This window comes from Motacilla alba, chromosome 25, assembly GCF_015832195.1.
Source record: "Motacilla alba alba isolate MOTALB_02 chromosome 25, Motacilla_alba_V1.0_pri, whole genome shotgun sequence".
NCBI classification, from domain to species: Eukaryota; Metazoa; Chordata; class Aves; order Passeriformes; family Motacillidae; genus Motacilla; species Motacilla alba.
This window is the reverse complement of record NC_052040.1, coordinates 1,827,625-1,850,887: the sequence shown is the minus strand read 5'-3', so window position 1 is coordinate 1,850,887 and position 23,263 is coordinate 1,827,625. Positions and strand designations below refer to the sequence as shown.

Genomic DNA, 23,263 nt, shown 5'->3' with positions numbered 1-23,263 from the left:
AGACAAGGTTGGAGGGCTGTCCCCACACATTTTGGGGGCTGTCCCCACACATTTTGGGGGCTGTCCCCTCCCTCTGCCCCCCCAGCACAGGGACAGCCCCAGAGCAGCAATGCCCCTTTGCATACTTCCCTTTATTTCCTCTTTCGGGTTTTATTTCCCCTTTTGGGGTTTAATAAAAAGCAAGCACAGCAGTCCAGAAGAGGTGAACATGTAAAAAAATTATATATATATATATATTTATATATTTGTTATCTATTTACAACAGGGCTGGGACAGACAGCAGGACATCCAAGGAGGGTGTGCAGCCACTGCCCAACCAGGTCACACAGGGGCTGGAGGCCAGAGCAGGACCCTGTGGGGACAAGGGGCAGGTCCCAGTCCCACCACACTCCTTGTCCCCTCCCCAGGAGTGGCCAGGAGCAGCCCCAGGGCTGCTTCTCACAGGAGGATCCAGGAAGCACCTGAAGGCAGACCCGCATTCCAGCACACCCTGGGTAAACACCCCTGGCAAGCTGCAGCGGGGAAGTGACACAGGTGACACACACAGGTGCCCAGGGAACACCCAGGTGAGCAGGAACACAGAAGGAAAACCCTGCCTGGACATCCTTCACTCCTGCCTCCCTTCCTCTGGCTCCTGAGGCTGAAACTGGGGCAGGTTTTGGGACACAGGTGTGCCCACCCTCCCCACTGCATGGAAAAGTGGCAGCCAGGGCAGCAGGAGGGGACAGTGCCACCCCCAGCCCTGGCTCTGCAGGGCTGCAGCAACAGGTTCTAAAGTTTGGGGTTTTTTGTTGTGATGTTGGTATTAATTTGGGGGTTTTGGTATTTTTTTCCCCCCAGGCTTGAGACAAATAAAACACAAGAAGGGAAAAAAATAGGAGAAAAAAGAAATCCAAGCTTGGGATGCCCAACACTTTCAAAGCACAGGTTTGCCTCAACACCCTTCAAATTCCACCCCATCTCTGGTGCTTTTTATCCCTTTCTGGGTGGTTCCTGCCAGTCCTGCCTCCCTCCCTCCACGATCAGTCCCAGCAGCACAAATCCCTGTCCCCAGCTGCTGCTGGTCCTGCTGTGTGAGCACCCAGGGCTGGGGCTGAGCTGCCTGGGCAGGGCTCTGCAGCGTCCCGAGCTCCTCCTGCTGCTGCTGCACCCAGCTCCAGCTCCCTGCTGGGGGGGAAGAGCTATGCTCACCTCCCCCCTGGCCACAGGTGACCAGGGACACAGAAACTGCCCCATGGCCTTGAGGCAGCTGAGCCACTCTGGTCACACTCATTCAGGCTCCTCTGGCTGTGTCCCTCTGGTCACACTCAGCCAAATCCCCTCTGGTTGTGTCCCTCTGGTCACACTCATTCAGGCTCCTCTGGTTGTGTCCCTCTGGTCACACTCAGCCAGGCCCCTCTGGTTGTGTCCCTCTGGCCAAACTCAGCCAGGCCCCTCTGGTTGTGTCCCTCTGGTCACACTCAGCCAGGCTCCTCTGGCTGTGTCCCTCTGGTCACACTCAGCCAGGCCCCTCTGGTTGTGTCCCTCTGGTCACACTCAGCCAGGCCCCTCTGGTTGTGTCCCTCTGGCCAAACTCAGCCAGGCCCCTCTGGTTGTGTCCCTCTGGTCACACTCAGTCAGGCTCCTCTGGCTGTGTCCCTCTGGTCACACTCAGGCCCCTCTGGCTGTGTCCCTCTGGTCACACTCAGGCCCCTCTGGCTGTGTCCCTCTGGTCACACTCAGCCAGGCCCCTCTGGTTGTGTCCCTCTGGTCAAGCTCCTCCAGCTGAGGTGGGGCTCTACCCCCAAAGCACCACAAGGATGTTTCAAACACTGCCCAACCCCTGTCCCAAACCCTCTGGACATGTTGTCCCCTGAGAGCTGAGCCAGGGACAATCCCAGGCAGCTCAGCCGAACAACAACCCCCTGGAATTTTTTTTCATCTCGGCCAATTTCATCACTTTGAAGCTCTAAAGCTCACACCTGACGATGCCTTCAGAGCTGGGACCACACCTGTGAGACCTGTGATCCCACCTGCCAGCTCTGGGATCCCCTCTGTGAGATCTGGGATCCCACCTGCCAGGTCTGGGATCCCCTCTGTGAGACCTGTGATCCCACCTGCCAGCTCTGGGATCCCCTCTGTGAGATCTGGGATCCCACCTGCCAGCTCTGGGATCCCCTCTGGGAGATCTGGGATCACTCATTTCCAGATCTAGGATCACACCTACCAGACCTGGGATCACACCTGCCAGATCTGGGATCACAATTTCCAGATTTGGGATCACAATTTCCAGATTTGAGATCACAATTTCCAAATCTGGGCTCACTCTTTTCCAGTCTGGGATCACACCTACCAGATCTGGGATCACACCTGCCAGATCTGGGATCACTCTCCTGCCCAGCTGGCTCAGTCTCTGGGACCCCAACCCCTGAAATCCCTTCCCACACCTCAGCCCTGCCCTCTCCCCTCCTCCAGGTGCCTCCCCCGAGCCCCCTCTGCTCCTCTGGGGCTCTCCCAGCCAGGAGGGAGGCAGAGTTCCAGCGGCTCTGTGAGCCACGATGGTTCCAAACAGCAGCAAAATTAAGGCAAAGCCTCTCTGAGAGGAAGGGCCAAGCCAAGCCTGCCCCCACTCAGCTCTGGGGCGTGTTTGCTGGAAAGACTCAAACAACTACGTGGATTCTGTGCTCCCACCCCTATGGTACAGTGAAGTTCAATCCATTTAGCCAAAAAAAAGAGACAAGAAGAGGGCAGCCCCCAGCTGGGAGTGCAGCTACCCTGCCAGCTTGCTGGTGACCAGTGAGGACTTCCTCTGGGGCAGGTCCTGGGGCGTGGGGATGTGGTCTCCTGTCACCAGGTTCTTGTCAGGCCCCGTGCTGGGCAGCTGCTTGTTCTTCATCTTGGCCTTGGCCATGTTGTAGTCGCCAGAATCGAAGTATTTTTGCTGGAAGAGGGAGAAATGTTTGGGTTATTGGGTGTGCAGGAGCAGGGCAACAGCAGAGCCTCGAGGAGCCTTCGGGGAGGGCTAAATTGGGATTGGGATTGGGATTGGGAGGGCAGGAGCTGGGATTGGGAATGCAGGAGCTGGGATTGGGAGTACAGGATTTGGGATTGGGTGTGCAGGAGCTGGGATTGGGTGTGCAGGATTTGGGATTGGGTGTGCAGGAGCTGGGATTGGGTGTGCAGGATTTGGGATTGGGAGTGCAGGAGCTGGGATTGGGAGTGCAGGATTTGGGATTGGGTGGGCAGGAGCTGGGATTGGAATTGGGTGTGCAGCAGCTGGGATTGGGTGTGCAGGATTTGGGATTGGGGTTGGGTGTGCGGGATTTGGGATTGGGTGTGCAGGAGTTGGGATTGGGTGTGCAGCAGCTGGGATTGGGAGTGCAGGATTTGGGATTGGGTGTGCAGGATTTGGGATTGGGTGTGCAGGAGCTAGGATTGGGTGTGCAGGATTTGGGATTGGGTGTGCAGGAGCTGGGATTGGGATTGGGTGTGCAGGATTTGGGATTGGGTGTGCAGGAGCTGGGATTGGGATTGGGTGTGCAGGAGCTGGGATTGGGATTGCGTGTGCAGGATTTAGGATTGGGATTGGGTATGCAGGATTTGGGATTGGGTGTGCAGGAGCTGGGACTGGGTGTGCAGGAGCAGGGGAACAGCAGAGCCACAAGGATCCTTTAGGGAGAGCTAAATTGGGATTGGGATTGGATTTGGGTGTGCAGGAGTTGGGATTGGGATGGCTGTGCAGGATTTGGGATTGGCTGTGCAGGATTTGGGATTGGCTGTGCAGGAGCAGGGAACAGCAGAGCCACAAGGATCCTTAGGGAGCGCTGGGATTGCCCCAAAGCCACGAGAACAGACACAAGGGGGGAGCCCAGCAGGAGCCAGGCCGGGTTCCAGAGGCCTTTGGCCGGCAGCAGTGACTCAGCCAGGCCTGGCAGCTCCGGGCCTGACTCAGGGCACCTCTGACACACTGAGCCGGGACCTTTGGATGGCGGGGACCAGCCTGGAGCTGCTCTGCCCTGGCACAACAGGGAGCCAGAAACCTCGGGAATGCTGGGATCACACCTGAGAGAGCTGGGATCACACCTGTGAGATTTGGGATCACACCTGAGAGAGCTGGGATCACACTGCCAGGTTGGGGACCACACCTGAGAGAGCTGGGATCACACTGCCAGGTTGGGGACCACACCTGTGAGAGCTGGGATCATACTGCCAGAGGTGGGATCCCACCTGAGAGATTTGAGATCCCACCTGAGAGATTTGGGATCACACCTGAGAGATTTGGGATCACTCTTTCCAAATCTGGGATCACACCTGCCAGGTCTAGGATCACACTTTCCAGATCTAGGATCATACTTTTCAGATTTGGGGTCACACTTTCCAGATTTGGGGTCACACTGCCAGGTTTGGGATCACACCTGTGAGATTTGGGGTCACACTGCCAGGTTTGGGGTCACACCTGCTGAGCCAGAGCCCAACAAGATCCTCTGCACTGGGATGAGGAGCTAGGGGGGACAGGGACAGGACTTTTGGGATGAGCCAGGCTGACACAGACAGCACTTTTGGGATGAGCCAGGCTGACACACGCAGGACTTTTGGGATGAGCCAGGCTGACACACGCAGGACTTTTGGGATGAGCCAGGCTGACACACGCAGGACTTTTGCCCCAGAGAACAAATCCTGGCTGCTGCCAAGGCCCTTCCTGGGCCATCCCAGCTGCAGGGCCATGGCCGGGGGCACCTCCCAGCTCAAAGGGCATCCCAGTGCCTCATCACACACATCCCATCATCCCACCCATCACCCCAGGACTCTTTAAACTAATTACAATTAGTTAAACTCTTTTAATTAAAATTAAAATTGTAATTTTACACCAAAAATTAAAGCTAAATTAATTTTTTTTTTTAATTTAAAAATTACTTTTGGTGTAAAATTAAAATTTTAAACTTTATATAAACAATACATTAATTTATTATTTCTTAGTGGGATACTAAATTAATTAAGTTTTATATATGAATAATGAATTTGTTAATTATTTATTAGCAGGATAATAAATTCAATTAATTTCCCCAAGTCAAGTTTTGCCCCTTCTGCTCAGGGACTGATCCCTCCCTTCCCTTCTCCCAGCCCAGGAGCCTTTTGTCCAATTCCTGAGTGATTTAATCCCATTCCCGAGGGATTTTCCTCTGTTGTTTCCCTGGGGTTTTTTCCCAGGTTTTTTCCATTTTTTTCCCCCAAGTTTCCCAGGTATTTTTTTCCCCAGTTTTCTTCCCAGGTTTCCCCGTTTTCCCATTTTTTCCCCAGGTTTTTTTCCACGTTTTCCCATTTTTTCCCCCAGGCTTCCCAGTTGTTTTTTTTTCCCCAGTTTGTTTCCCATTTTTCCCCTTTTTCCCCCATTTTCCCCAGGTTTTTTCCACTTTTTCCCCCAGTTTTCCCATTTTTTCCCAGTTTTTTCCCCATTTTCCCCCCGAGGTTTCCCATTTTTTTCCCCATTTTTCCCCAATTTTACCAGTTTTTTTCCTGGGTTTCCCATTGTTTTTTCCATTTTTCCCCCAGGTTTCCCATTTTTTCCCTTTTTTCCCCCCATTTTTCCCCCCAGATTTCCCTGTTTGTTTCCCATTTTTCCCCCAGTTTTTTCTCATTTTTTCCCAGTTTTTTTCCCAGGTTTTCCCACGTTTTCTGAGGTTTCCCAGTTTTTTTAACAGTTTTTTTCCCCCCAGACTTCCCAGTTTGCTTCACAGATTTCCCAGTTTGTTTCCCATTTTTTTCCTAGTTTTTCCTCCAGGTTTCCCTTTTTTTTCCCCAGATTTCCCAGGTTTTCCCATTTTTCCCCCCATTTTTTTCCCCTAGGGTTTCCCTTTTTTTTTTTTTTCCTTTTTCCCCCATTTTCCCCCCAGCATTCCTGGTTTGTTTCCCAGTTTTCCCATTTTTCCACAGTTTTCCCAAGTTTTTTTCCCTTTTTCCTCCATTTTTCCCCCATTTTTTTCCCATTTTCCCCCCAGTTTTCCCATTTTTTCCCCAGTTTTTTTATATTCTTTTTTCCCATTTTTTACCAGGTTTCCCAATTTTTTTCAAAGGTTTTCCTCGATTTCCCAGTTTCTTTCCCAGGTTTTCCCAGTTTGTTTCCCATTTTTTCCCCCAGGTTTCTCATTTTTTCCCTGAAGTTTCCCATTTTTTTCCTTTTTTTTCCCCGTTTTCCCCCCAGGTTTCCCGGTTTGTTTCCCATTTTTTTCCCAATTTTTCTCCCAGTTTTCCCCAAGTTTTCCCATTTTTTCCCCAAGTTTTCCATTTTTTTCCTTTTTCCCCCCCATTTTTTCTCCCAGCTTTCCCAGTTTGTTTCCCTTTTTTTTCCCTGCTTTTTTCCCATTTTTTCCCTTTTTTCTCCCAGGTTTCCCAGTTTGTTTCCCTTTTTTTCCCCCATTTTTTCTCCCAGGTTTCCCAGTTTGTTTCCCTTTTTTTTCCCTGCTTTTTTCCCCATTTTTTTCCTTTTTTCCCAAAGTTTCCCATTTTCCCCCTTTTTTTCCCCCATTTTTTCCCCATTTTTCCCCAGTTTCAGGCCAGAGTGCGCTGACCCTGAGCCCCTGAGAAACACTCACTCAATCCCTCACTCATTCACTCACTCCCTCACTCAATCCCTCTCTCCATCCCTCACTCCCTCCCTCACTCCCTCCTTCCCTCTCTCCCTCACACAAGCCCTCACTCCCTCCTCTCTCCATCCCTCACTCCCTCCTTCACTCCCTCCTCTCTCCCTCCCTCCTCCCTCACTCAATCCCTCCCTCCCTCCCTCACACCCTCCTCTCTCCATCCCTCACTCTCTCCCTCTCTCCATCTCTCCCTCACTCCCTCTCTCCCTCACACAAGCCCTCACTCCCTCCTCTCTCCATCCTTCACTCTCTCCCTCCCTCCCTCACCTCTCCATCCCTCCCTCACTCCCTCCCTCACACTCTCCCTCTCCATCCCTCACACAACCCCTCACTCCCTCCTCTCTCCATCCCTCACTCCCTCCTTCACTCCTTCCTCTCTCCCTCCCTCCTCCCTCCCTCAATCCCTCCCTCCCTCACACCCTCCTCTCTCCATCCCTCACTCCCTCCCTCTCTCCCTCCCTCACTCCCTCCTCTCTCCATCTCTCCCTCACTCCCTCTCTCCCTCACACAAGCCCTCACTCCCTCCTCTCTCCATCCCTCCCTCCCTGCCTCCCTCCTTCCCTCTCTCCCTCCCTCCCTCACTCCCTCCTCTCTCCATCCCTCCCTCCCTGCCTCCCTCCTTCCCTCTCTCCCTCCCTCACTCCCTCCTCTCTCCATCCCTCACTCTCTCCCTCCCTCCCTCACTCCCCTCTCCATCCCTCACTCCCTCTCCCTCAATCCCTCTCTCCCTCCCTCCCCCCTGCCCCCTCACCCCTTTCTGCAGTCTCTTCATGAGGAAATCGGAGCCTCCGGGCCTGTGGCCCAGGTTGGGATATTTGGCCTTGAGCTTGGCCTCCTCGGCCCGCTCGGGGGAAAGGGCTCCGTCCTTCTGGGCGTCCTGAAACACAGCAACCGACACGGGTCAGTGAACAGCATTTACATTATTGATAACGTTATTGATTCACCAACAGCCCACACGGGTCAGTGAACTGCATTTACATTATTGATAACGTTATTGATTCACCAACCGCCGACACGGGTCAGTGAACTGCATTTACATTATTGATAACGTTATTGATTCACCAACAGCCCGACACGGGTCAGTGAACAGCATTTACATTATTGATTGTGTTATTGATTCACCAACCGCCGACACGGGTCAGTGAACTGCATTTACATTATTGATAACGTTATTGATTCACCAACCGCCGACACGGGTCAGTGAACTGCATTTACATTATTGATTGTGTTATTGATTCACCAACCGCCGACACGGGTCAGTGAACAGCATTTACATTATTGATTGTGTTATTGATTCACCAACAGCCCACACGGGTCAGTGAACAGCATTTACATTATTGATTGTGTTATTGATTCACCAACACACCAACACTGGGGATTAAACTGCACTGCCATTATTGATTGTGTTATTGACTCACCAACACACCCGACACTGGGGATTAAACTGCACTGCCATTATTGATTGTGTTATTGATTCACCAGCACTGGGCATTAAACTGCACCGCCATTATTGATTGTGTTATTGACTCACCAGCACTGGGCATTAAACTGCACTGCCATTATTGATTGTGTTATTGATTCACCAGCACTGGGGATTAAACTGCACTGCCATTATTGATTGTGTTATTGACTCACCAACACTGGGATTAAACTGCACTGCCATTATTGATTGTGTTATTGATTCACCAACACTGGGATTAAACTGCACCGCCATTATTGATTGTGTTATTGACTCACCAGCACTGGGCATTAAACTGCATTGACATTATTGATTGTGTTATTGATTCACCAGCACTGGGCATTAAACTGCACTGCCATTATTGATTGTGTTATTGATAACACACCAGCACTGGGGATTAAACTGCACTGCCATTATTGATTGTGTTATTGACTCACCAACACTGGGCATTAAACTGCACTGCCATTATTGATTGTGTTATTGATTCACCAACACTGGGATTAAACTGCACTGCCATTATTGATTGTGTTATTGATTCACCAACACTGGGATTAAACTGCACTGCCATTATTGATTGTGTTATTGATTCACCAACACACCAACACTGGGGATTAAACTGCACTGCCATTATTGATTGTGTTATTGATTCACCAGCACTGGGGATTAAACTGCACTGCCATTATTGATTGTGTTATTGATTCACCAACACACCAACACTGGGGATTAAACTGCACTGCCATTATTGATTGTGTTATTGATTCACCAACACTGGGGATTAAACTGCACTGCCATTATTGATTGTGTTATTGATAACACACCAACACTGGGCATTAAACTGCACTGCCATTATTGATTGTGTTATTGATTCACCAACAGCCCGACACGGGTCAGTGAACTGCATTTACATTATTGATTGTGTTATTGATTCACCAACACTGGGATTAAACTGCACTGCCATTATTGATTGTGTTATTGATTCACCAACACTGGGCATTAAACTGCACTGCCATTATTGATTGTGTTATTGATTCACCAACACTGGGCATTAAACTGCACTGCCATTATTGATTGTGTTATTGATTCACCAACACACCAACACTGGGGATTAAACTGCATTCCCACTGTTCATTGAGTTATTAATTCACCAACACACCAACACTGGGGATTAAACTGCATTTACATTGTTGTGTTATTAATTCACATTGATTAAAAACTATTTAATAACATCTACATCCATTATTACATTGTTAATCTAAATTTACATTTATTAAATTAAAAGGTATTTATTAAATAAAGTTTACAGTATTTATTAAAATTTACATTAATTAAATTAAAATGTATTTATTAAAATTAACATTATTACATAATCAATTTACATTTACTTATTAAATTAAATTTTATTAAATAAAATCTACATTATTTATTACATTATTGATTTACATTTATTAATTATATTTAAATTTATTACATAAAATTTACATTGTTATATTACTAATTTACATTAATCATTACTAATTTCACTCATTTTATTTTTATGTTTTAATATTTCTATTTTATATTAAATATTTTATATTTTACTATTTCTATTTTGCTATTTACTCATTTTACATTAATCATTACTAATTTACATTAATCATTACTAATTTACATTAATCAATTTTAAATTAATTGATTAAATAAAGTTTACATTATTTGTTGCATTATTAATTTATATTTTTAATTAAATTTAAATATATTTATTAAATAAAGTTTATTTATTGCATTATTCATTTACATTTATTAATTAAATTTTATTAAATAAAACTTAGATTAAAATTTACTCATTAAATAAAACCACCATTATTTATTACATTATTAACTTACATTTACTTAATTAAAATTTCTGTATTAAAATTACATTATTTATTATATTTTCACACTTACATTTATTAAACACATATATTTATTTATTAAAGAAAATTTACATTATTTATTACCTTATTAATTTACATGTACATTTATTTCTTAAATTAAAATTTATTTCTTAAATAAAATGTACACTATTTATTTTGGGAAGGAATTCCTGGATTTTAGGCTGGATTTTTGGGAAGGAATTCCGGGATTTGGGGCTCCTGGGGAGGATTTCAGATGTCCCAAGCAGGATTTTGGGGATCCTGGAGAGCTTTTAGGGTCCCTGGGCAGGATTTTGGGTCGAGGGGTCTGAGAGCAGCACCCAAAGCTCCGTGCCCTGAAGGCATTCCAGGATCTGTGACTGCTGCCCGCAGCTCCAGCCCCCAGCCCAGCTACCCCAGCTCATCCCAGTTACCCCAGCTCATCCCAGTTACCCCAGCCCAGCCCAGTTACCCCAGCGCATCCCAGTTACCCCAGCCCAGTTACCCCAGCCAATCCCAGTTACCCCAGCCCAGCCCAGTTACCCCATCCCAGTTACCCCAGCTCATCCCAGTTACCCCATCCCAGTTACCCCAGCTCATCCCAGTTACCCCAGCCCAGTTACCCCAGCCCATCCCAGTTACCCCACCCAATCCCAGTTACCCCAGCCCAGTTAGCTCACCCAATCCAAATTACCCCATCCCAGTTACCCCAGCCCAGTTACACCACCCCATCCCAGTTACCCCAGCCCAGTTATGCCAGCCCATCCCAGTTCCCCCATCCCATCCTATCCCAGTTCCACCATCCCAGTTACCCCACCTAATCCCAGTTCCCCCATCCCATCCCAGTTACCCCACCCCAGTTCCCCCGCCCAATACCAGTTCCCCCAGCCCAGTTATCCCATCCCAGTTACACCACCCCAGTTCCCCATTCCATCCCAGTTAACCCATCCCAGTTCCCCCATCCCATCCCAGTTACTCCATCCCAGTTCCCCCATCCCATCCCAGTTACTCCATCCCAGTTCCCCCATCCCATCCCAGTTACCCCACCCAATACCAGTTCCCCCAGCCCAGTTATCCCATCCCAGTTACTCCACCCCAGTTCCCCATTCCATCCCAGTTATCCCATCCCAGTTACTCCACCCCAGTTCCCCATTCCATCCCAGTTATCCCATCCCAGTTACCCCATTCTATCCCAGCTCCCCAATCCCAGTTCCCTCCATCCCAGCCCTCTCCCATCCCAGCCACTCCATCCCAGCGCCATTACCCCCCACCCCAGGTTAATTCCAGCCCCTCCCACCCCCGTTGCCCCCACCCCGGGTCCATCCCGGGTCCAGCCCGGGTCCATCCCGGCTCCCCCCGGTCCCACCCCACCAACCCCACGCACCCCCCACGCCGCCATCGAGCCTACTCCGGAAGTCCCGCCCACCTCCAGCACCGGAGCCAATCAGAGCCCTATTTTTACCAGACGGACAAAAGAAACAACCAATCCCCGCTTAGGACTGGAAAGAGGGACGCGCAGCCGAGCCAGTGGGAGCCCGCCCGACACCCCCTCCGTCCCCCGGGGATTCCCCCACCTGTTTCTCCTGCCCGGTCTCCTCCGTAAAGACGCCGGTACCGAGCGGGGCTGCCATGGCGGCGAAGGGGGGGGAGCTCCGCGCTCCCTCCGCTGCGTCCGGCCCCGCGCCCTGCTCCAAAATGGCCGCCACCGCCTCCACCGCCTCAGCTGCGTGACGGACAGCAGCTCTACCCAATGAACGCAGAGAAGCGGCAGCAGTGACATCACACCTGACCAATCAGTGCGCGCGGAAGGCGAGGTATTAGAGGAGGCGGTGCAAACAAAAGGGCGTGGGTAGCAATGAGTGGCATGAACAGCGGCCAATAGAAAGCGAGATTCATCGAGTGGGCGTGGGAAAAGGCGGGGCCTCCGCCTGTCACGCAGAGCCGCGGGTTCGAGACCGGGGCCGGGAGGATGCGGGGACACCGCGGGGACACCGCGGGGACAACCGAAAAGCCCCAAAGCGCCCCCGGAAAGGAAAAGGGGCCTGGGGGAGGAGGGAGCTCACCCCCACCCATCAGCCGAGGCCACCCGCAGCTCACGTCACCGGTGTCACCGGCACCCTGGGGACATCCCGCCCCTCCCGGGCAGCGCCAGCGCCCTGGAAATGCCAACGCTGGCAGTGCACCCACCGAAACACGGACAGAGCCCGGGCTGCAGAGAAATACTTCAGTTTTCAATGAACTACAGGAGAATAAAGTGGGGGAGGAAGGAAGGAGGTCATGAACAAATAAAATCACAGTTTCACTTGGTTCTTCTTACTAGAAAGAGCAGCTGAGCCATGGGGGCACAGCCATGAGCTCTGGGTGCCCAACACCCCCAAACCCCACCCCAGGAGGGTGTGAGCTCCTCAGGGGCACCCCCAGAGCTCCCAGGCAGGAGCTGGCTGTGGGAGAGGCACCCAGGAGCCCCGTCTGTGCCAGGGTTCGGCCTCTTGGAGCAGCTCCCGGGGTGCCCGGCTCTGCACTGGCCTCAGAAGGAGATGCCCAAGGGCAAGGAGTGAAGAGCTGCTGCCACCTCTCCCTGGAGGCACCACGGGGCTGTGGTGGTGGTGGTGGTGGGGAGTTCTCACCTGCCAGCCCTACCTGGGGAGGGGAAAAGCAAAAATCCCCGGGTCCCTCCCCAGGCGGAGCCCACCCAGCGCCCCAGGAAATCCAGGTCCCCATGGGGAGAGGGTTCCCCTTGATGGGACCCATCAAGGGTCTCCCCCACCCCATGTGAGGGGGGGTTTAGGACTTCTTGAAGGCCACCAGCATGGCCCAAATCATCTCTGTGTTCCTGCCTTTGGGCAGCTTCCAGCTCCAGGCTCCTCTGGGGCGAAGGGTCCCCTTGATAGGACCCCAGGGGGCACCCCAGGATGGGACCCATCAAGGGCCTCCCCCACCCCGTGTGAGAAGTGTTTTATTGAAGGCCACCAGCATGGCCCAGATTATCTCTGTGCCCGTGCCTTTGGGAGCTTCCAGCTCCAAGTCACTCTGGGGAGACCCCTGGGTGGGACCCCAGGTGGGGTGTGGGGTCCCCTTGATGGGACCCATCAAGGGTCTCCCCCACACCGTGTGAGGGGGGGCTTAGGACTTCTTGAGGGCCACCAGCATGGCCCAGATCATCTCTGTGCCTCTGCCTTTGGCACCTTCCAGGTCCCCCTGGGGAGACCCCTGGGTGGGACCCCAGGATGGGACCCATCAAGGGTCTCCCCCACACCATGTGAGGAGTGTTCAGGACTTATTGAAAGCCACCAGCATGGCCCAGACCATCTCTGTGCCCCTGGCCTTGATAGCTTCCAACTCCAGGTCCCTCTGGGGAGACCCCTGGGTGGGACCCCACGATGGGACCCATCAAGGAGGGCTTTTAGGACTTATTGAAGGCTGCCAGCACAGCCCAGATCATCTCCGTGCCCCTGCCTTTGGCAGCTTCCACCTCAGGGTCCATGTCCAGCAGGTCCTTGGTCCTGTTCATGGCCACGTCGTACTTGTCGTCGGCCAGGCTGGCGAAAACGTTCTCCAGCACGTCCGAGGCGTGGGCCAGCACCAGCAGGGCCAGAGTCCTGCGCTCCATGCGCTGGGGCTCGTTGACCCAACGCTCCAGGACGCTCTCCTGGAGCTTCTTCAGCAGGCGCTGCTTCTCGGAGGCGTTGCTGACGGGGTGGGTGGTCATGTCGAAGAGGAGGAAGTTCTGCTTCTCCGTGGTCAGGATGCCCTTCTCCACCAGAGCCTTGGCCAGGCGCTCCCGCACGTTGCGCAGCTGGTACTGCAGCTTGAAGGGGTTCCAGGTCTCTCCTGAGGTGGGGGAGGCTCTGCTCAAGGTTTGTTTCCCAATCCCAGTGTCCTTCCATCCCCCCATGATGTCCTGTGGACACCGGGCTCTGCCAAAGGAGCTCTGAGGTCCAAGATTTCCACCGAGCTCCCAACCCAGAGAATCCTTCTCTGCCCCCACATTCAGCCTTCCCATCAGCCTTCTCCTGCTCTCCTCATCTCCAGGGACTTCCAGGGATCCAGAGCCAGGCCAGGGAGACTCTGCTCAAGGTTTGTTTCCCAATCCCAGTGTCCTTCCATCCCCCCATGATGTCCTGTGGACACCGGGCTCTGCCACAGAGCTCTGAGGTCCAAGATTTCCACCGAGCTCCCAACCCAAAAAATCCTTCTCTGCCCCCACTTTCAACCTTTCCAGCTCTCCCCATCTCCAGGGATCCCGAACCACGCCAGGGAGGCTCTGCTCAAGGTTTGTTCCCCAATCCCAGTGTCCTCCCACCATTCCATGATGTCCTGCACAGACACCAGATCCCCTGCCCTGACTCAGACCCTCCTGGCAAAGCTCCCAGTGGAGTTCTGAGGAGAAATCCCAGGGCAAATCCCATCCCCTTCCAAAGCTTCTTCCACCCATGGGCCACCCCAGGCTTGGTGAGGCCTCAGCAGGTACTAAAGGAGAACAAGGTCCAAGATTTCCCAGAAGAACACCCAGAAAATTCTTCTCTGCCCCCACATTCAGCCTTTCCAGCTCTCCTCATGTCCAGGGATCCCGAGCCAGGCCAGGGAGACTCTGCTCAAGGCTTGTTTCCCAATCCCAGGGTCCTTCCATCCTTCCACGATGTCCTCCATGGACACCTGGCTCTGGTCCCTTGGTCTGACTCAGATCCTCCTGACAAAGCTCCCAGTGGAGCTTGAGGAGAAATCCCAGGAGATGCCAGGGCAAATCCCTTCCCAAAGCCTCTTCCACCCACGGGTCACCCCAGGCTTGCTGAGGCCTCAGCATTTGGATCCTCCAAAATCCTTCCCAGGAGCCCAAAATCCTGTTGAGGATCTGAAAATCCTCCCCTGGATCCCCAAATCTTATATGAGGTCCTCAAAAATCCTTCCCAGGAGACCCAAATCCTACCTGGGACCTCCAAAATCCTTCCCAGGAGACCCAAATCTTATCTGAGATCCTCCAAAATCCTTCCCAGGAGACCCAAATCCTACCTGGGACCCCCAAAATCCTTCCCAGGAGACCCAAATCCTACCTGGGACCTCCAAAATCCTTCCCAGGAGACCCAAATCCTACCTGGGACCCCCAAAATCCTTCCCAGGAGACCCAAATCCTACCTGGGACCCCCAAAATCCTTCCCAGGAGACCCAAATCCTACCTGGGACCCCCCAGAATCCTCCAGTAGAACCTTCAAATTCTACCTGGACATCTAAATATCCCCCAGCCCCCAGGGTGATCTGGGAAGGGAAATCAGGGAATCAGGGACAGGCCTGGGGAGGGGTTTTGGAGGGATTCGAGGGTCCAGGCTGGTTTAGGGGCTGTCCTCTTTTTGGGATTCCCTCATCACCAGATCCTGGAGTTCTGAATGCAGAGGGGGATCCTGGATGGATTTTGGTGGATCTGAGAGGTGTTTGGACAGGCCTGGAGAGGGATTGTAGAGAGGGGTTTTGCAGGGATTTAGGGTCCAGGCTGGTTTTGGGGCTCTCCTCTCTTTTTGGGGTTCCCTCATCACCAGATCCTGAAGCTCTGGATGCAGAGGGTGACCCTGGATGGATTTTGGTGCCTTTGGCTGGGTCTCAGGGACGTTTGGACAGGCCTGGAGGGAGTTGGGATGATGGAATCTCCACCTGGCCCTACCAGTGAGCAGCTCTATCCAGGTCTGAACCGTCTCTGCTGTCTCCGTGGCCTTGATGTGCCTGAGGGTCTCATCCAGCAGCACATCCCCAGTGGGAGCGTCGGACTTGAGCAGCACCTGGCAGGAGCAACAGTAGAGAATATTGTCATAGTGCCAATTTCTATCAATAATATTATTATATATTCATATAATATCCTATTAATGTGTTCTAATATTACAATTTGTATCATTATAATATTGTAATTATACATTAATATAATATCCCATCAATATGTTATAATATTATAATTTGTATCATTATAATAGTGTAATTATACAGTAATATATCCTATTAATATGTTATAATATTATAATTTGTATCATTATGATATTGTAATTATACATTAATATAATATCCTATTAATATGTTATAATATTATAATTTGTATCATTATAATAGTGTAATTATACATTAATATAATATCCTATTAATATGTTATATTATATAATATTGTAATTTTGTATCATTATTATATATTGCAACTATATATAAAAATAATATTCTATTAATGTTATAGAATATTGTAATATCATAATTATGCATATTTCTTATATCATATTGTAATTATATAATAATATTCTATCAATAATATATTATATTATAATATTGTAGTATTGGATAATTATTATACAACATTGTAATATTAAAATTATATAATGATATAATATTATATGAATATTATATATTATACAATATTATCATATTGTAATATTGTAATATTATAATTATATAATATCATATTATATGAATATCATATACTATACAATATTATAATATTGTAATATTTGATAATTATCATACAATATTGTAATATTAAAATTATATAATTATGTCATTATATGAATATTATATAATACAATATTATCATATTGTAATATTGGATAATTATTATACAATAATGTAATATTATAATTATATAATGATATATTATATGAATATTATATATTATACAATATTGTAATATTATAATTATATAATTATATCATATTATATGAATATTATATATTAACACATTATAATAGTATATCTATACATTATAATATTAATATATTATCATGTGTAATAATGTAATACTATAATAATATGTCTTTTATATATATTGCTATATAATATTATATATTAGTATTAATACACTATATTATATATTATATATTATATTAATGTAACATTATAATATATAATAATATAATAATTATATATAATAGTATATAATATAATATATAATAATATATAATATTATAATATTGCCTTTTTGCAAATATTAAAATGGATTTTACATGTGTGACGTTGAAGTAACTTTGTTATAAAGATGTAGCTTTTATTTCTGCTTTGTGGTATGTTATCTCCTCTTGTCCTTTATTACATTAAATTAATTATCAAATTAATTATGAATTTATAGTTAAATTATGATTTGAATTTTAATTTTTTTTATTAATATTTTAACATTTGCACAGGATTCTGCACCCGTTTTTCACATGGAGCTGCATCCCCCAGCCAGGGTGGGCTGGGCAGAGCCCCGGAGCCGCCGGGGCTCGTGCAGCAGCCTCACCTTCCTCTCCAGCAGCCTCTTCTTCCTCAGGGACAGCGGCTCCAGGCGGATGCGGCCGCGCAGAGCCAGCTCGATCAGGATGCCCCCGCGCAGCCCCGAGGAGATGCAGTCGTTCCAGAACGAGGTGTAGCCCTGGGGGACAACATGGGGAAGGGTTTTCCTCTCTCCTGCTTCTCATCCTTCCTGGACTGCTTGGATCCTGCCCAGGAGTCTCCCCAAAGCTTCCCACATTTCCCTGATCCTCTCTCCAAAGCTTCCCACATTTCCCTGCTCCTGTCTCTCCAAAGCTTCCCACATTTCCACATTTCCCTGCTCCTGTCTCTCCAAAGCTTCCAAGATTTCCACATTTCCCTGCTCCTGTCTCTCCAAAGCTTCCCAGATTTCCGCATTTCCCTGCTCCTCTCTCCAAAGCTTCCCAGATTTCCACATTTTCCTGTTCCTGTCTCTAAACCTTCCCAGATTTCCACATTTCCCTGCTCCTGTCCCTCCAAAGCTTCCCAGATTTCCACATTTCCCTGCTCCTGTCCCTCCAAAGCTTCCCAGATTTCCACATTTCCCTGTTCCTGTCTCTAAACCTTCCCAGATTTCCACATTTCCCTGCTCCTGTCTCTCCAAAGCTTCCCAGATTTCCATATTTCCCTGCTCCTGTCTCTCCAAAGCTTCCCAGATTTCCACATTTCCCTGCTCCTGTCTCTCCAAAGCTTCCCAGATTTCCACATTTCCCTGCTCCTGTCTCTCCAAACCTCCCCAGATTTCCACATTTCCCTGCTCCTGTCTCTCCAAACCTCCCCAGATTTCCACATTTCCCTGCTCCTGTCCCTCCAAAGCTTCCCAGATTTCCACATTTCCCTGCTCCTGTCTCTAAACCTTCCCAGATTTCCACATTTCCCTGCTCCTGTCTCTCCAAAGCTTCCCAGATTTCCACATTTCCCTGCTCCTGTCCCTCCAAAGCTTCCCAGATTTCCACATTTCCCTGCTCCTGTCTCTCCAAAGCTTCCCAGATTTCCACATTTCCCTGCTCCTGTCTCTAAACCTTCCCAGATTTCCACATTTCCCTGCTCCTGTCTCCAAACCCTCCCAGATTTCCCTGCTCCTGTCTCTCCAAACCCTCCCAGATTTCCCTGCTCCCGTCTGATCAGAAAAAGGAGCAGCAAAAAGGAAGAGAATTCCAAGTTCCAGAATGCACAGGACAGTTCTGGGCTGCAATTGCGGCCACGGAGAGAAAAAAACAAAACACCTGGACAAGAAAACCCAGGGAAGGAATTTGCCCAGGGAATTTGTTGAACCCTGAGCTTCAACAACACTCAAGTGATGCTTTCCAAAAGAGCTGGCTCTGCTTTGGAGCAACGGGGCAGCCCAGGTGACCTCTGCCTTCCCTTCTTCCACTCCTCTTTCATTGCCTGATGAGAACAAAGCCCCTTTGTTTCCTTCTGTTCCCTGGATTTCGGGGCAAGGCAGGAGCAGCCAGGGCTCAGGGAGAGCCTCAGGGGGCTGGGCTGGCACTCGAGGGGTGCCCAAGGGAAGGGTGACCCCAGGGGGATCACAGCCACCAAGGGCTGGTTTGCAGGGAGACCCCAACACACCTGCAATGGGTTCCAGGTGGGAATTTCCACCTTTCTGCTGCTCTTTCTGCTCTTTTTTCCTCCCTTTCTGCTGCTCTTTTTGCTCTTTTTCCTCCCTTTGCTGCTACTCTTTCTGCTGCTTTCTTTCCTCCCTTCCTGTTCATTCTTTCTTCCCTTTCTGCTCTTTTTTCCCTCCCTTTCCTGCTGCTCTTTCTGCTTTTTCTTTCCCCCCTTTCTGCTGTTTTTTTTTCTTCCCTTTCTGCTGTTTTTCCTCCCTTTCTGCTCTTCTTTCCTCCCTTTCTGCTGCTCTTTCTGCTTTTTTTTCCCTCCCTTTCTGCTCTTTTATTCTCCCTTTCTGCTGTTCTTTCTGCTTCTTCTTTCCTCCCTTTCTGCTGCTCTTTCTGCTTTTTTTTCCCTCCCTTTCTGCTCTTTTATTCTCCCTTTCTGCTGTTCTTTCTGCTTCTTCTTTCCTCCCTTTCTGCTGCTCTTTCTGCTTCTTCCTTCCTCCCTTTCTGCTGGTTTTTTTCCTTCCCTTTCTGCTGCTCTTTCTGCTTCTTCTTTCCTCCCCTTCTGCTCTTTTTTTCCTCCCTTTCTGCTGCTCTTTCTGCTTCTTCTTTCCTCCCCTTCTGCTCTTTTTTTCTCCCTTTCTGCTGCTCTTTCTGCTTTTTTTTCCTCCCCTTCTGCTGTTTTTTTTTTCCTCCCTTTCTGCTGCTCTTTCTCTGGATGGAAAGCAAGGAGGGAAGGACCTAAAAGCCACCAGGAGACTGCAGAAGAAGCGAGCACCTTCCCAAGGCAAACAGGCTGGGAACCCCCAGGAAACGTTTTCCCTCTCCAGGGGTGAATTCCCATCCCCTGTGGCTCTGTTTGAGCAGAGCATGTGGACACTGGGCTTGCCCAGCAGAGAGCCATAAAAGAAATGAATATTTTTATTTGCTTTCTCCACTTCCTCGTGCAGGAAGATAAAGCAACCTTTCATCCCTGCCCTCCTGGTTTCCGTTCCTGGGTTTTGCTCCTGGCTTTTACAAACAAGTTCTCCAGGAAAGGGTGTGAAGATGAGCAAAGGTTTCAATTTCCTGGCCTCAAGGGCACGTTACCCCCAGGAAATTTTCAATTCCAAAGCTCCGGGGTTATTTCCAGCTTCTGGAATCAGACTGGTTACAAAAGCCAGGCTGGTTTGCAGCCAGGTCCTCCTACATGGACAGACTGGTACTTTAAATAATGAAATTACACCGTGAGCTCATGGAATTTGGCAAAAATCATCTTGTTTTTCCCCAGTCATCAAAGCATGAGTGAACACCTGAGCTGTGAAAACAGAGCCCAGCTCAGGGCCAGGCTGCTGCTGCCTCTGGTTGTGAGCTACAGGAATGTGGAAGGACAGGATGGAATAAAAAAAAAAAGAAAAATGTGGCAAGGTTTTTTTCCCCCTATTTGTTGTGCTCTCCCAGGTTCCTGGTGGCTGAAGGGCCGTTCCCAGGATACATTAACCAAGAACACCAAACACAGCCCAGGAAAAAAGCAGCCCATGGCACCCCACTCCCAGGCTGCCCTCAAATATTTGCTCCGGGATTATTTGCATTGTGTTCCCTTTACAGCCCTGAGCTCCTGCCACTTCCTAGTTGGCTCCTAGATCTTATCTGGGGCTCTCAAACAGGACAGCCCCAGCCCTCGTCACTGTCACAGCCTGGGCTGGATCCGTGTGACAGCTCAGCACCAGCTGGGACCAGCCCAGAACTGCAGAGCCCTGCTGGAAAGAAGGTTCTGGCACCTCACAAAGGTTTAATTCCACCCCTGAGGGTGGGAGAGCAGGAGGACATCCACCCCAGCTCCTCAGGGTGGGACACAGGCTCCCACAGGAATAATGGAATAGTTCCAGCTGGAAACAATCTCCAGGATCACTGAGTTCAGTCTTGACCAAAGTTCCTGGAGCTGGAGAGCCTCTGTAGAAGCTTCTGCTCTGCCACTGTCACCCCAAGAAGCACTTTGGGCACCTGGCTGGCTTCCCCCGCTCTGCAATTCCCCATCCACTCATCAGGAATAGCAGATTTTGGAATTGTAAAATGGGTTGGGTTGGAAGGGACCTTGAAGATCAACTAATCCCATTCCCTGTCATGGCAGGGACAGGTTCCACCACACCAGGCTGCTCCAAGCCCCATCCAGCCTGGCCTGGGCCGCTCCCAGGGATGGGGCAGCCATGGAATAACCTGTGCCAGGGCCTCACCACCCTCCCAGCCAAAGACTTCCCCAAGCTGATGCAGGAGATGGATGCAGGGGTGAAGTCAAGGCACAGGGACAGCACACACAGCTCAGGGAACTCCACACCAGGCATCTTCCCCTTCCAGGCAGAGCTGACTAACGAGTTCCTAGCAGCTGATAAGCACAAACCAATTCAGTTTGACCAGGATCCCCTTCCCCCAGGGTGACAGGCACACAGCAGGAGCTCCCAGCAGTGACATTCCCACCCAGAGCTGCCCATCCCCACCCCTGCCTGGCCCAGGAAGGCAGCAGAGATGCAGCTCCTGCTCCCTGTCCACTGTGGCTCCACACTCAGCCTGTGCCCGCTCCCAGCTCCCAGCCCAGCTGACTCTGCTGCCCTCTGCCTCTTCCCTCTGCTCTTTCCCAGGCGGGTTTTTAAAGAGCAGAGCAGTGCTCAGGGTGTCCCTGTGTGCCAGCAGAGGAGGATGCTCACCCTTTGATAGAGCACCTGAGCCTCCTTCTACCCAGGGCTTCAGCTCTGGAAAGAACAACCCCCCTTTGGCAGTGACACAACACCCCCAGGGCACCTCTCACCTCCTGCCACTGTCCCCAAGGCAGAGCTGCTGGGACAGCAGTTATCAGCCAGGTGCACAGCTCAGGTTGCCATCTCCTGGCACAGCAAGCCCAGAGCAGCTGGGCCACCCCTGGAAGTGTCCAAGGCCAGGCTGGACAGAGCTTGGAGCAGCCTGGGATGGTGGAGGGTGTCCCTGTCCATAGAGAGGGTTTGGAACTGGATGAGCTTTACATTCCCTTCAGTGCAATGGCTCAGCTGAGGTGTTGGGGCATGGGTTGGACTCGATGATCTTTAAGGTCTCTTCCAACCCAGTGATTCTGTGAGTCCAAGCCATCCCACAATTCTGTGATTCCAAGCAGGTTCAGAGGGAGAGCACTGAGAGGAACCCATCCAATCCCTTCTGCTGCTCCCTGACAGCCTCAAGCCCAGCTTGACCACGGCACTGCCCACGTGCCACCTGCCTCACCTCCTTGTCCTTCAGCCCCAGGAGCAGCACCTCCTCCATGAGGGTCAGGCGGATGTCTTTGGAGTCATCGGGCTCGTCCTCGTTCAGCTCTCTGTCCGCCGCCGCCTCCTCCTCTCCCTCCCCCTTCTTCTCGGAGCCCCTGCCCTCGGCCCGCCGGCCCCGGTGCGTCAGCGTCGTCATCTCCCGCTGCACCGGGCACGGGGGGCTGAGCACCGGGGGCGGGCACGGTGCTGAGCCCCCAGACCCAAACCCACTCCCCCAAATCCCCTTCCCAGACTCAAACCCACAACCCCAGACCCAAACCCGCTCCCCCAGACCCAAACCCACTCCCCCAGACCTCCTTCCCAGACCCAAACCCACTCCCCCAAACCCCCTTCCCAGACCCAAACCCGCTCCCCCAGACCCAAACCCACTCCCCCAGACCCCCTTCCCAGACCAACCCACTCCCCCAGACCTCCTTCCCAGACCCAAACCCCCTCCCCCAGACTCCCTCCCCCAGACCCCCTCCCCAGACCCAAACCCCCAGACCAAGGGACGCTCCTACCCCAGGATCTCCAGCTCCCCCAGACCCAAACCCCCAGACCCATTCCCCCAGACCCCCTCCCCAGACCAAGGGGCGCTCGTCCCTTCCCCCCCAGGATTCCCAGCTGCCCTTCCCAGGGGGTGTCGGGGATCCCCGTCCCCCCTCGTCGCGCTGGGCGCTCGCAGCGCCCCGTCCTGAGGGGGGAGCCCCGAGGCGCAGCCGAGCCCCCGAGCCCCCGAGGCCGCACGGGCGGGTCCCGCAGCCCCGGCAGCGTCCCGGGACGGGCAGATCCCACTGCCCGCGACCCCTGCTCTGTCCCACCCGCCTCCCAGCCCCAGCCTGGCTCTGCCTCACCCCCCCGGGCTCCGTCCCACCCCTCCCGGCCCCGGCCCCGGCCCGGCTCCATCCCACTCCGCCGGCCAGCCCCGCTCCACCCCGCCCGCCGCCGCAGCGCCCCGCGGGTGAAGATCCGCCCCCCTCATGAAGGTCGAGGGCTGCCGAGGCCCCCCGCCCGCTGCCCGGCCTCACCGCGGCCCGGCGGGTCCGCCCGTGCCGCTCCGCTCCGCTCCGCTCCGGGGCCGCGGGCAGGAAAAGCCTCAGCGGGGCCGCCGCCGCTTCCTGGCCTCCGCTGGTCCCGCCCACGCCGCGGCTCCGACCAATGGGAGCCCGCGAAGGTCAGGGCAGCCAATGAAGACGGCCGGGTTGAGTAGATGGGTGGGACTTCCTGCTGTCAGTCAATTGGTGGCTCCGCCCCCGCC

At 51.1% G+C, this 23,263-nt stretch overlaps 2 protein-coding genes across 3 annotated transcripts; both read right to left on the bottom strand.

Annotated features, from left to right (window-relative positions):
* Nucleotides 1-1,585: 1,585 nt before the first annotated feature.
* Nucleotides 1,586-11,679, bottom strand: ENSA (endosulfine alpha). The gene is made up of 3 exons (XM_038162060.1): nt 11,522-11,679; nt 7,369-7,494; nt 1,586-2,920 (listed from the first exon to the last, which is right to left on the bottom strand). Exons 1-3 carry the CDS (start codon nt 11,576-11,578, stop codon nt 2,750-2,752), a joined length of 354 nt encoding a protein of 117 aa, XP_038017988.1. The 5' UTR covers nt 11,579-11,679; the 3' UTR covers nt 1,586-2,749.
* Nucleotides 11,680-12,157: 478 nt separating this feature from the next.
* On the bottom strand, nt 12,158-23,149 carry GOLPH3L (golgi phosphoprotein 3 like). 2 transcript variants are annotated; one of them, XM_038162058.1, is made up of 5 exons: nt 23,034-23,149; nt 21,983-22,168; nt 17,188-17,319; nt 15,601-15,715; nt 12,158-13,778 (listed from the first exon to the last, which is right to left on the bottom strand). In XM_038162058.1, exons 2-5 carry the CDS (start codon nt 22,160-22,162, stop codon nt 13,351-13,353), a joined length of 855 nt encoding a protein of 284 aa, XP_038017986.1. In that variant the 5' UTR covers nt 22,163-22,168; nt 23,034-23,149; the 3' UTR covers nt 12,158-13,350. The 2 variants fall into 2 exon arrangements, with proteins under 2 accessions (XP_038017986.1, XP_038017987.1); XM_038162059.1 differs by having other exon boundaries at nt 21,983-22,187; nt 23,034-23,067.
* Nucleotides 23,150-23,263: the final 114 nt, after the last annotated feature.

Coding starts and splice junctions, on each gene's coding strand:
- ENSA (XM_038162060.1), bottom strand. CDS start 11,578: ATGGCAGCCCCGCTCGGTACCGGCGTCTTTACGGAGGAGACCGGGCAG. Junction 7,495..11,521: donor AGACCGGGCAGGAGAAACAG/GTGGGGGAATCC, acceptor GCTGTGTTTCAG/GACGCCCAGAAGGACGGAGC. Junction 2,921..7,368: donor TGAAGAGACTGCAGAAAGGG/GTGAGGGGGCAG, acceptor TCCCTCTTCCAG/CAAAAATACTTCGATTCTGG.
- GOLPH3L (XM_038162058.1), bottom strand. CDS start 22,162: ATGACGACGCTGACGCACCGGGGCCGGCGGGCCGAGGGCAGGGGCTCC. Junction 17,320..21,982: donor TGGGGCTGAAGGACAAGGAG/GTGAGGCAGGTG, acceptor GTTGTCCCCCAG/GGCTACACCTCGTTCTGGAA. Junction 13,779..15,600: donor CTGGATAGAGCTGCTCACTG/GTAGGGCCAGGT, acceptor CCCCCACCTCAG/GAGAGACCTGGAACCCCTTC.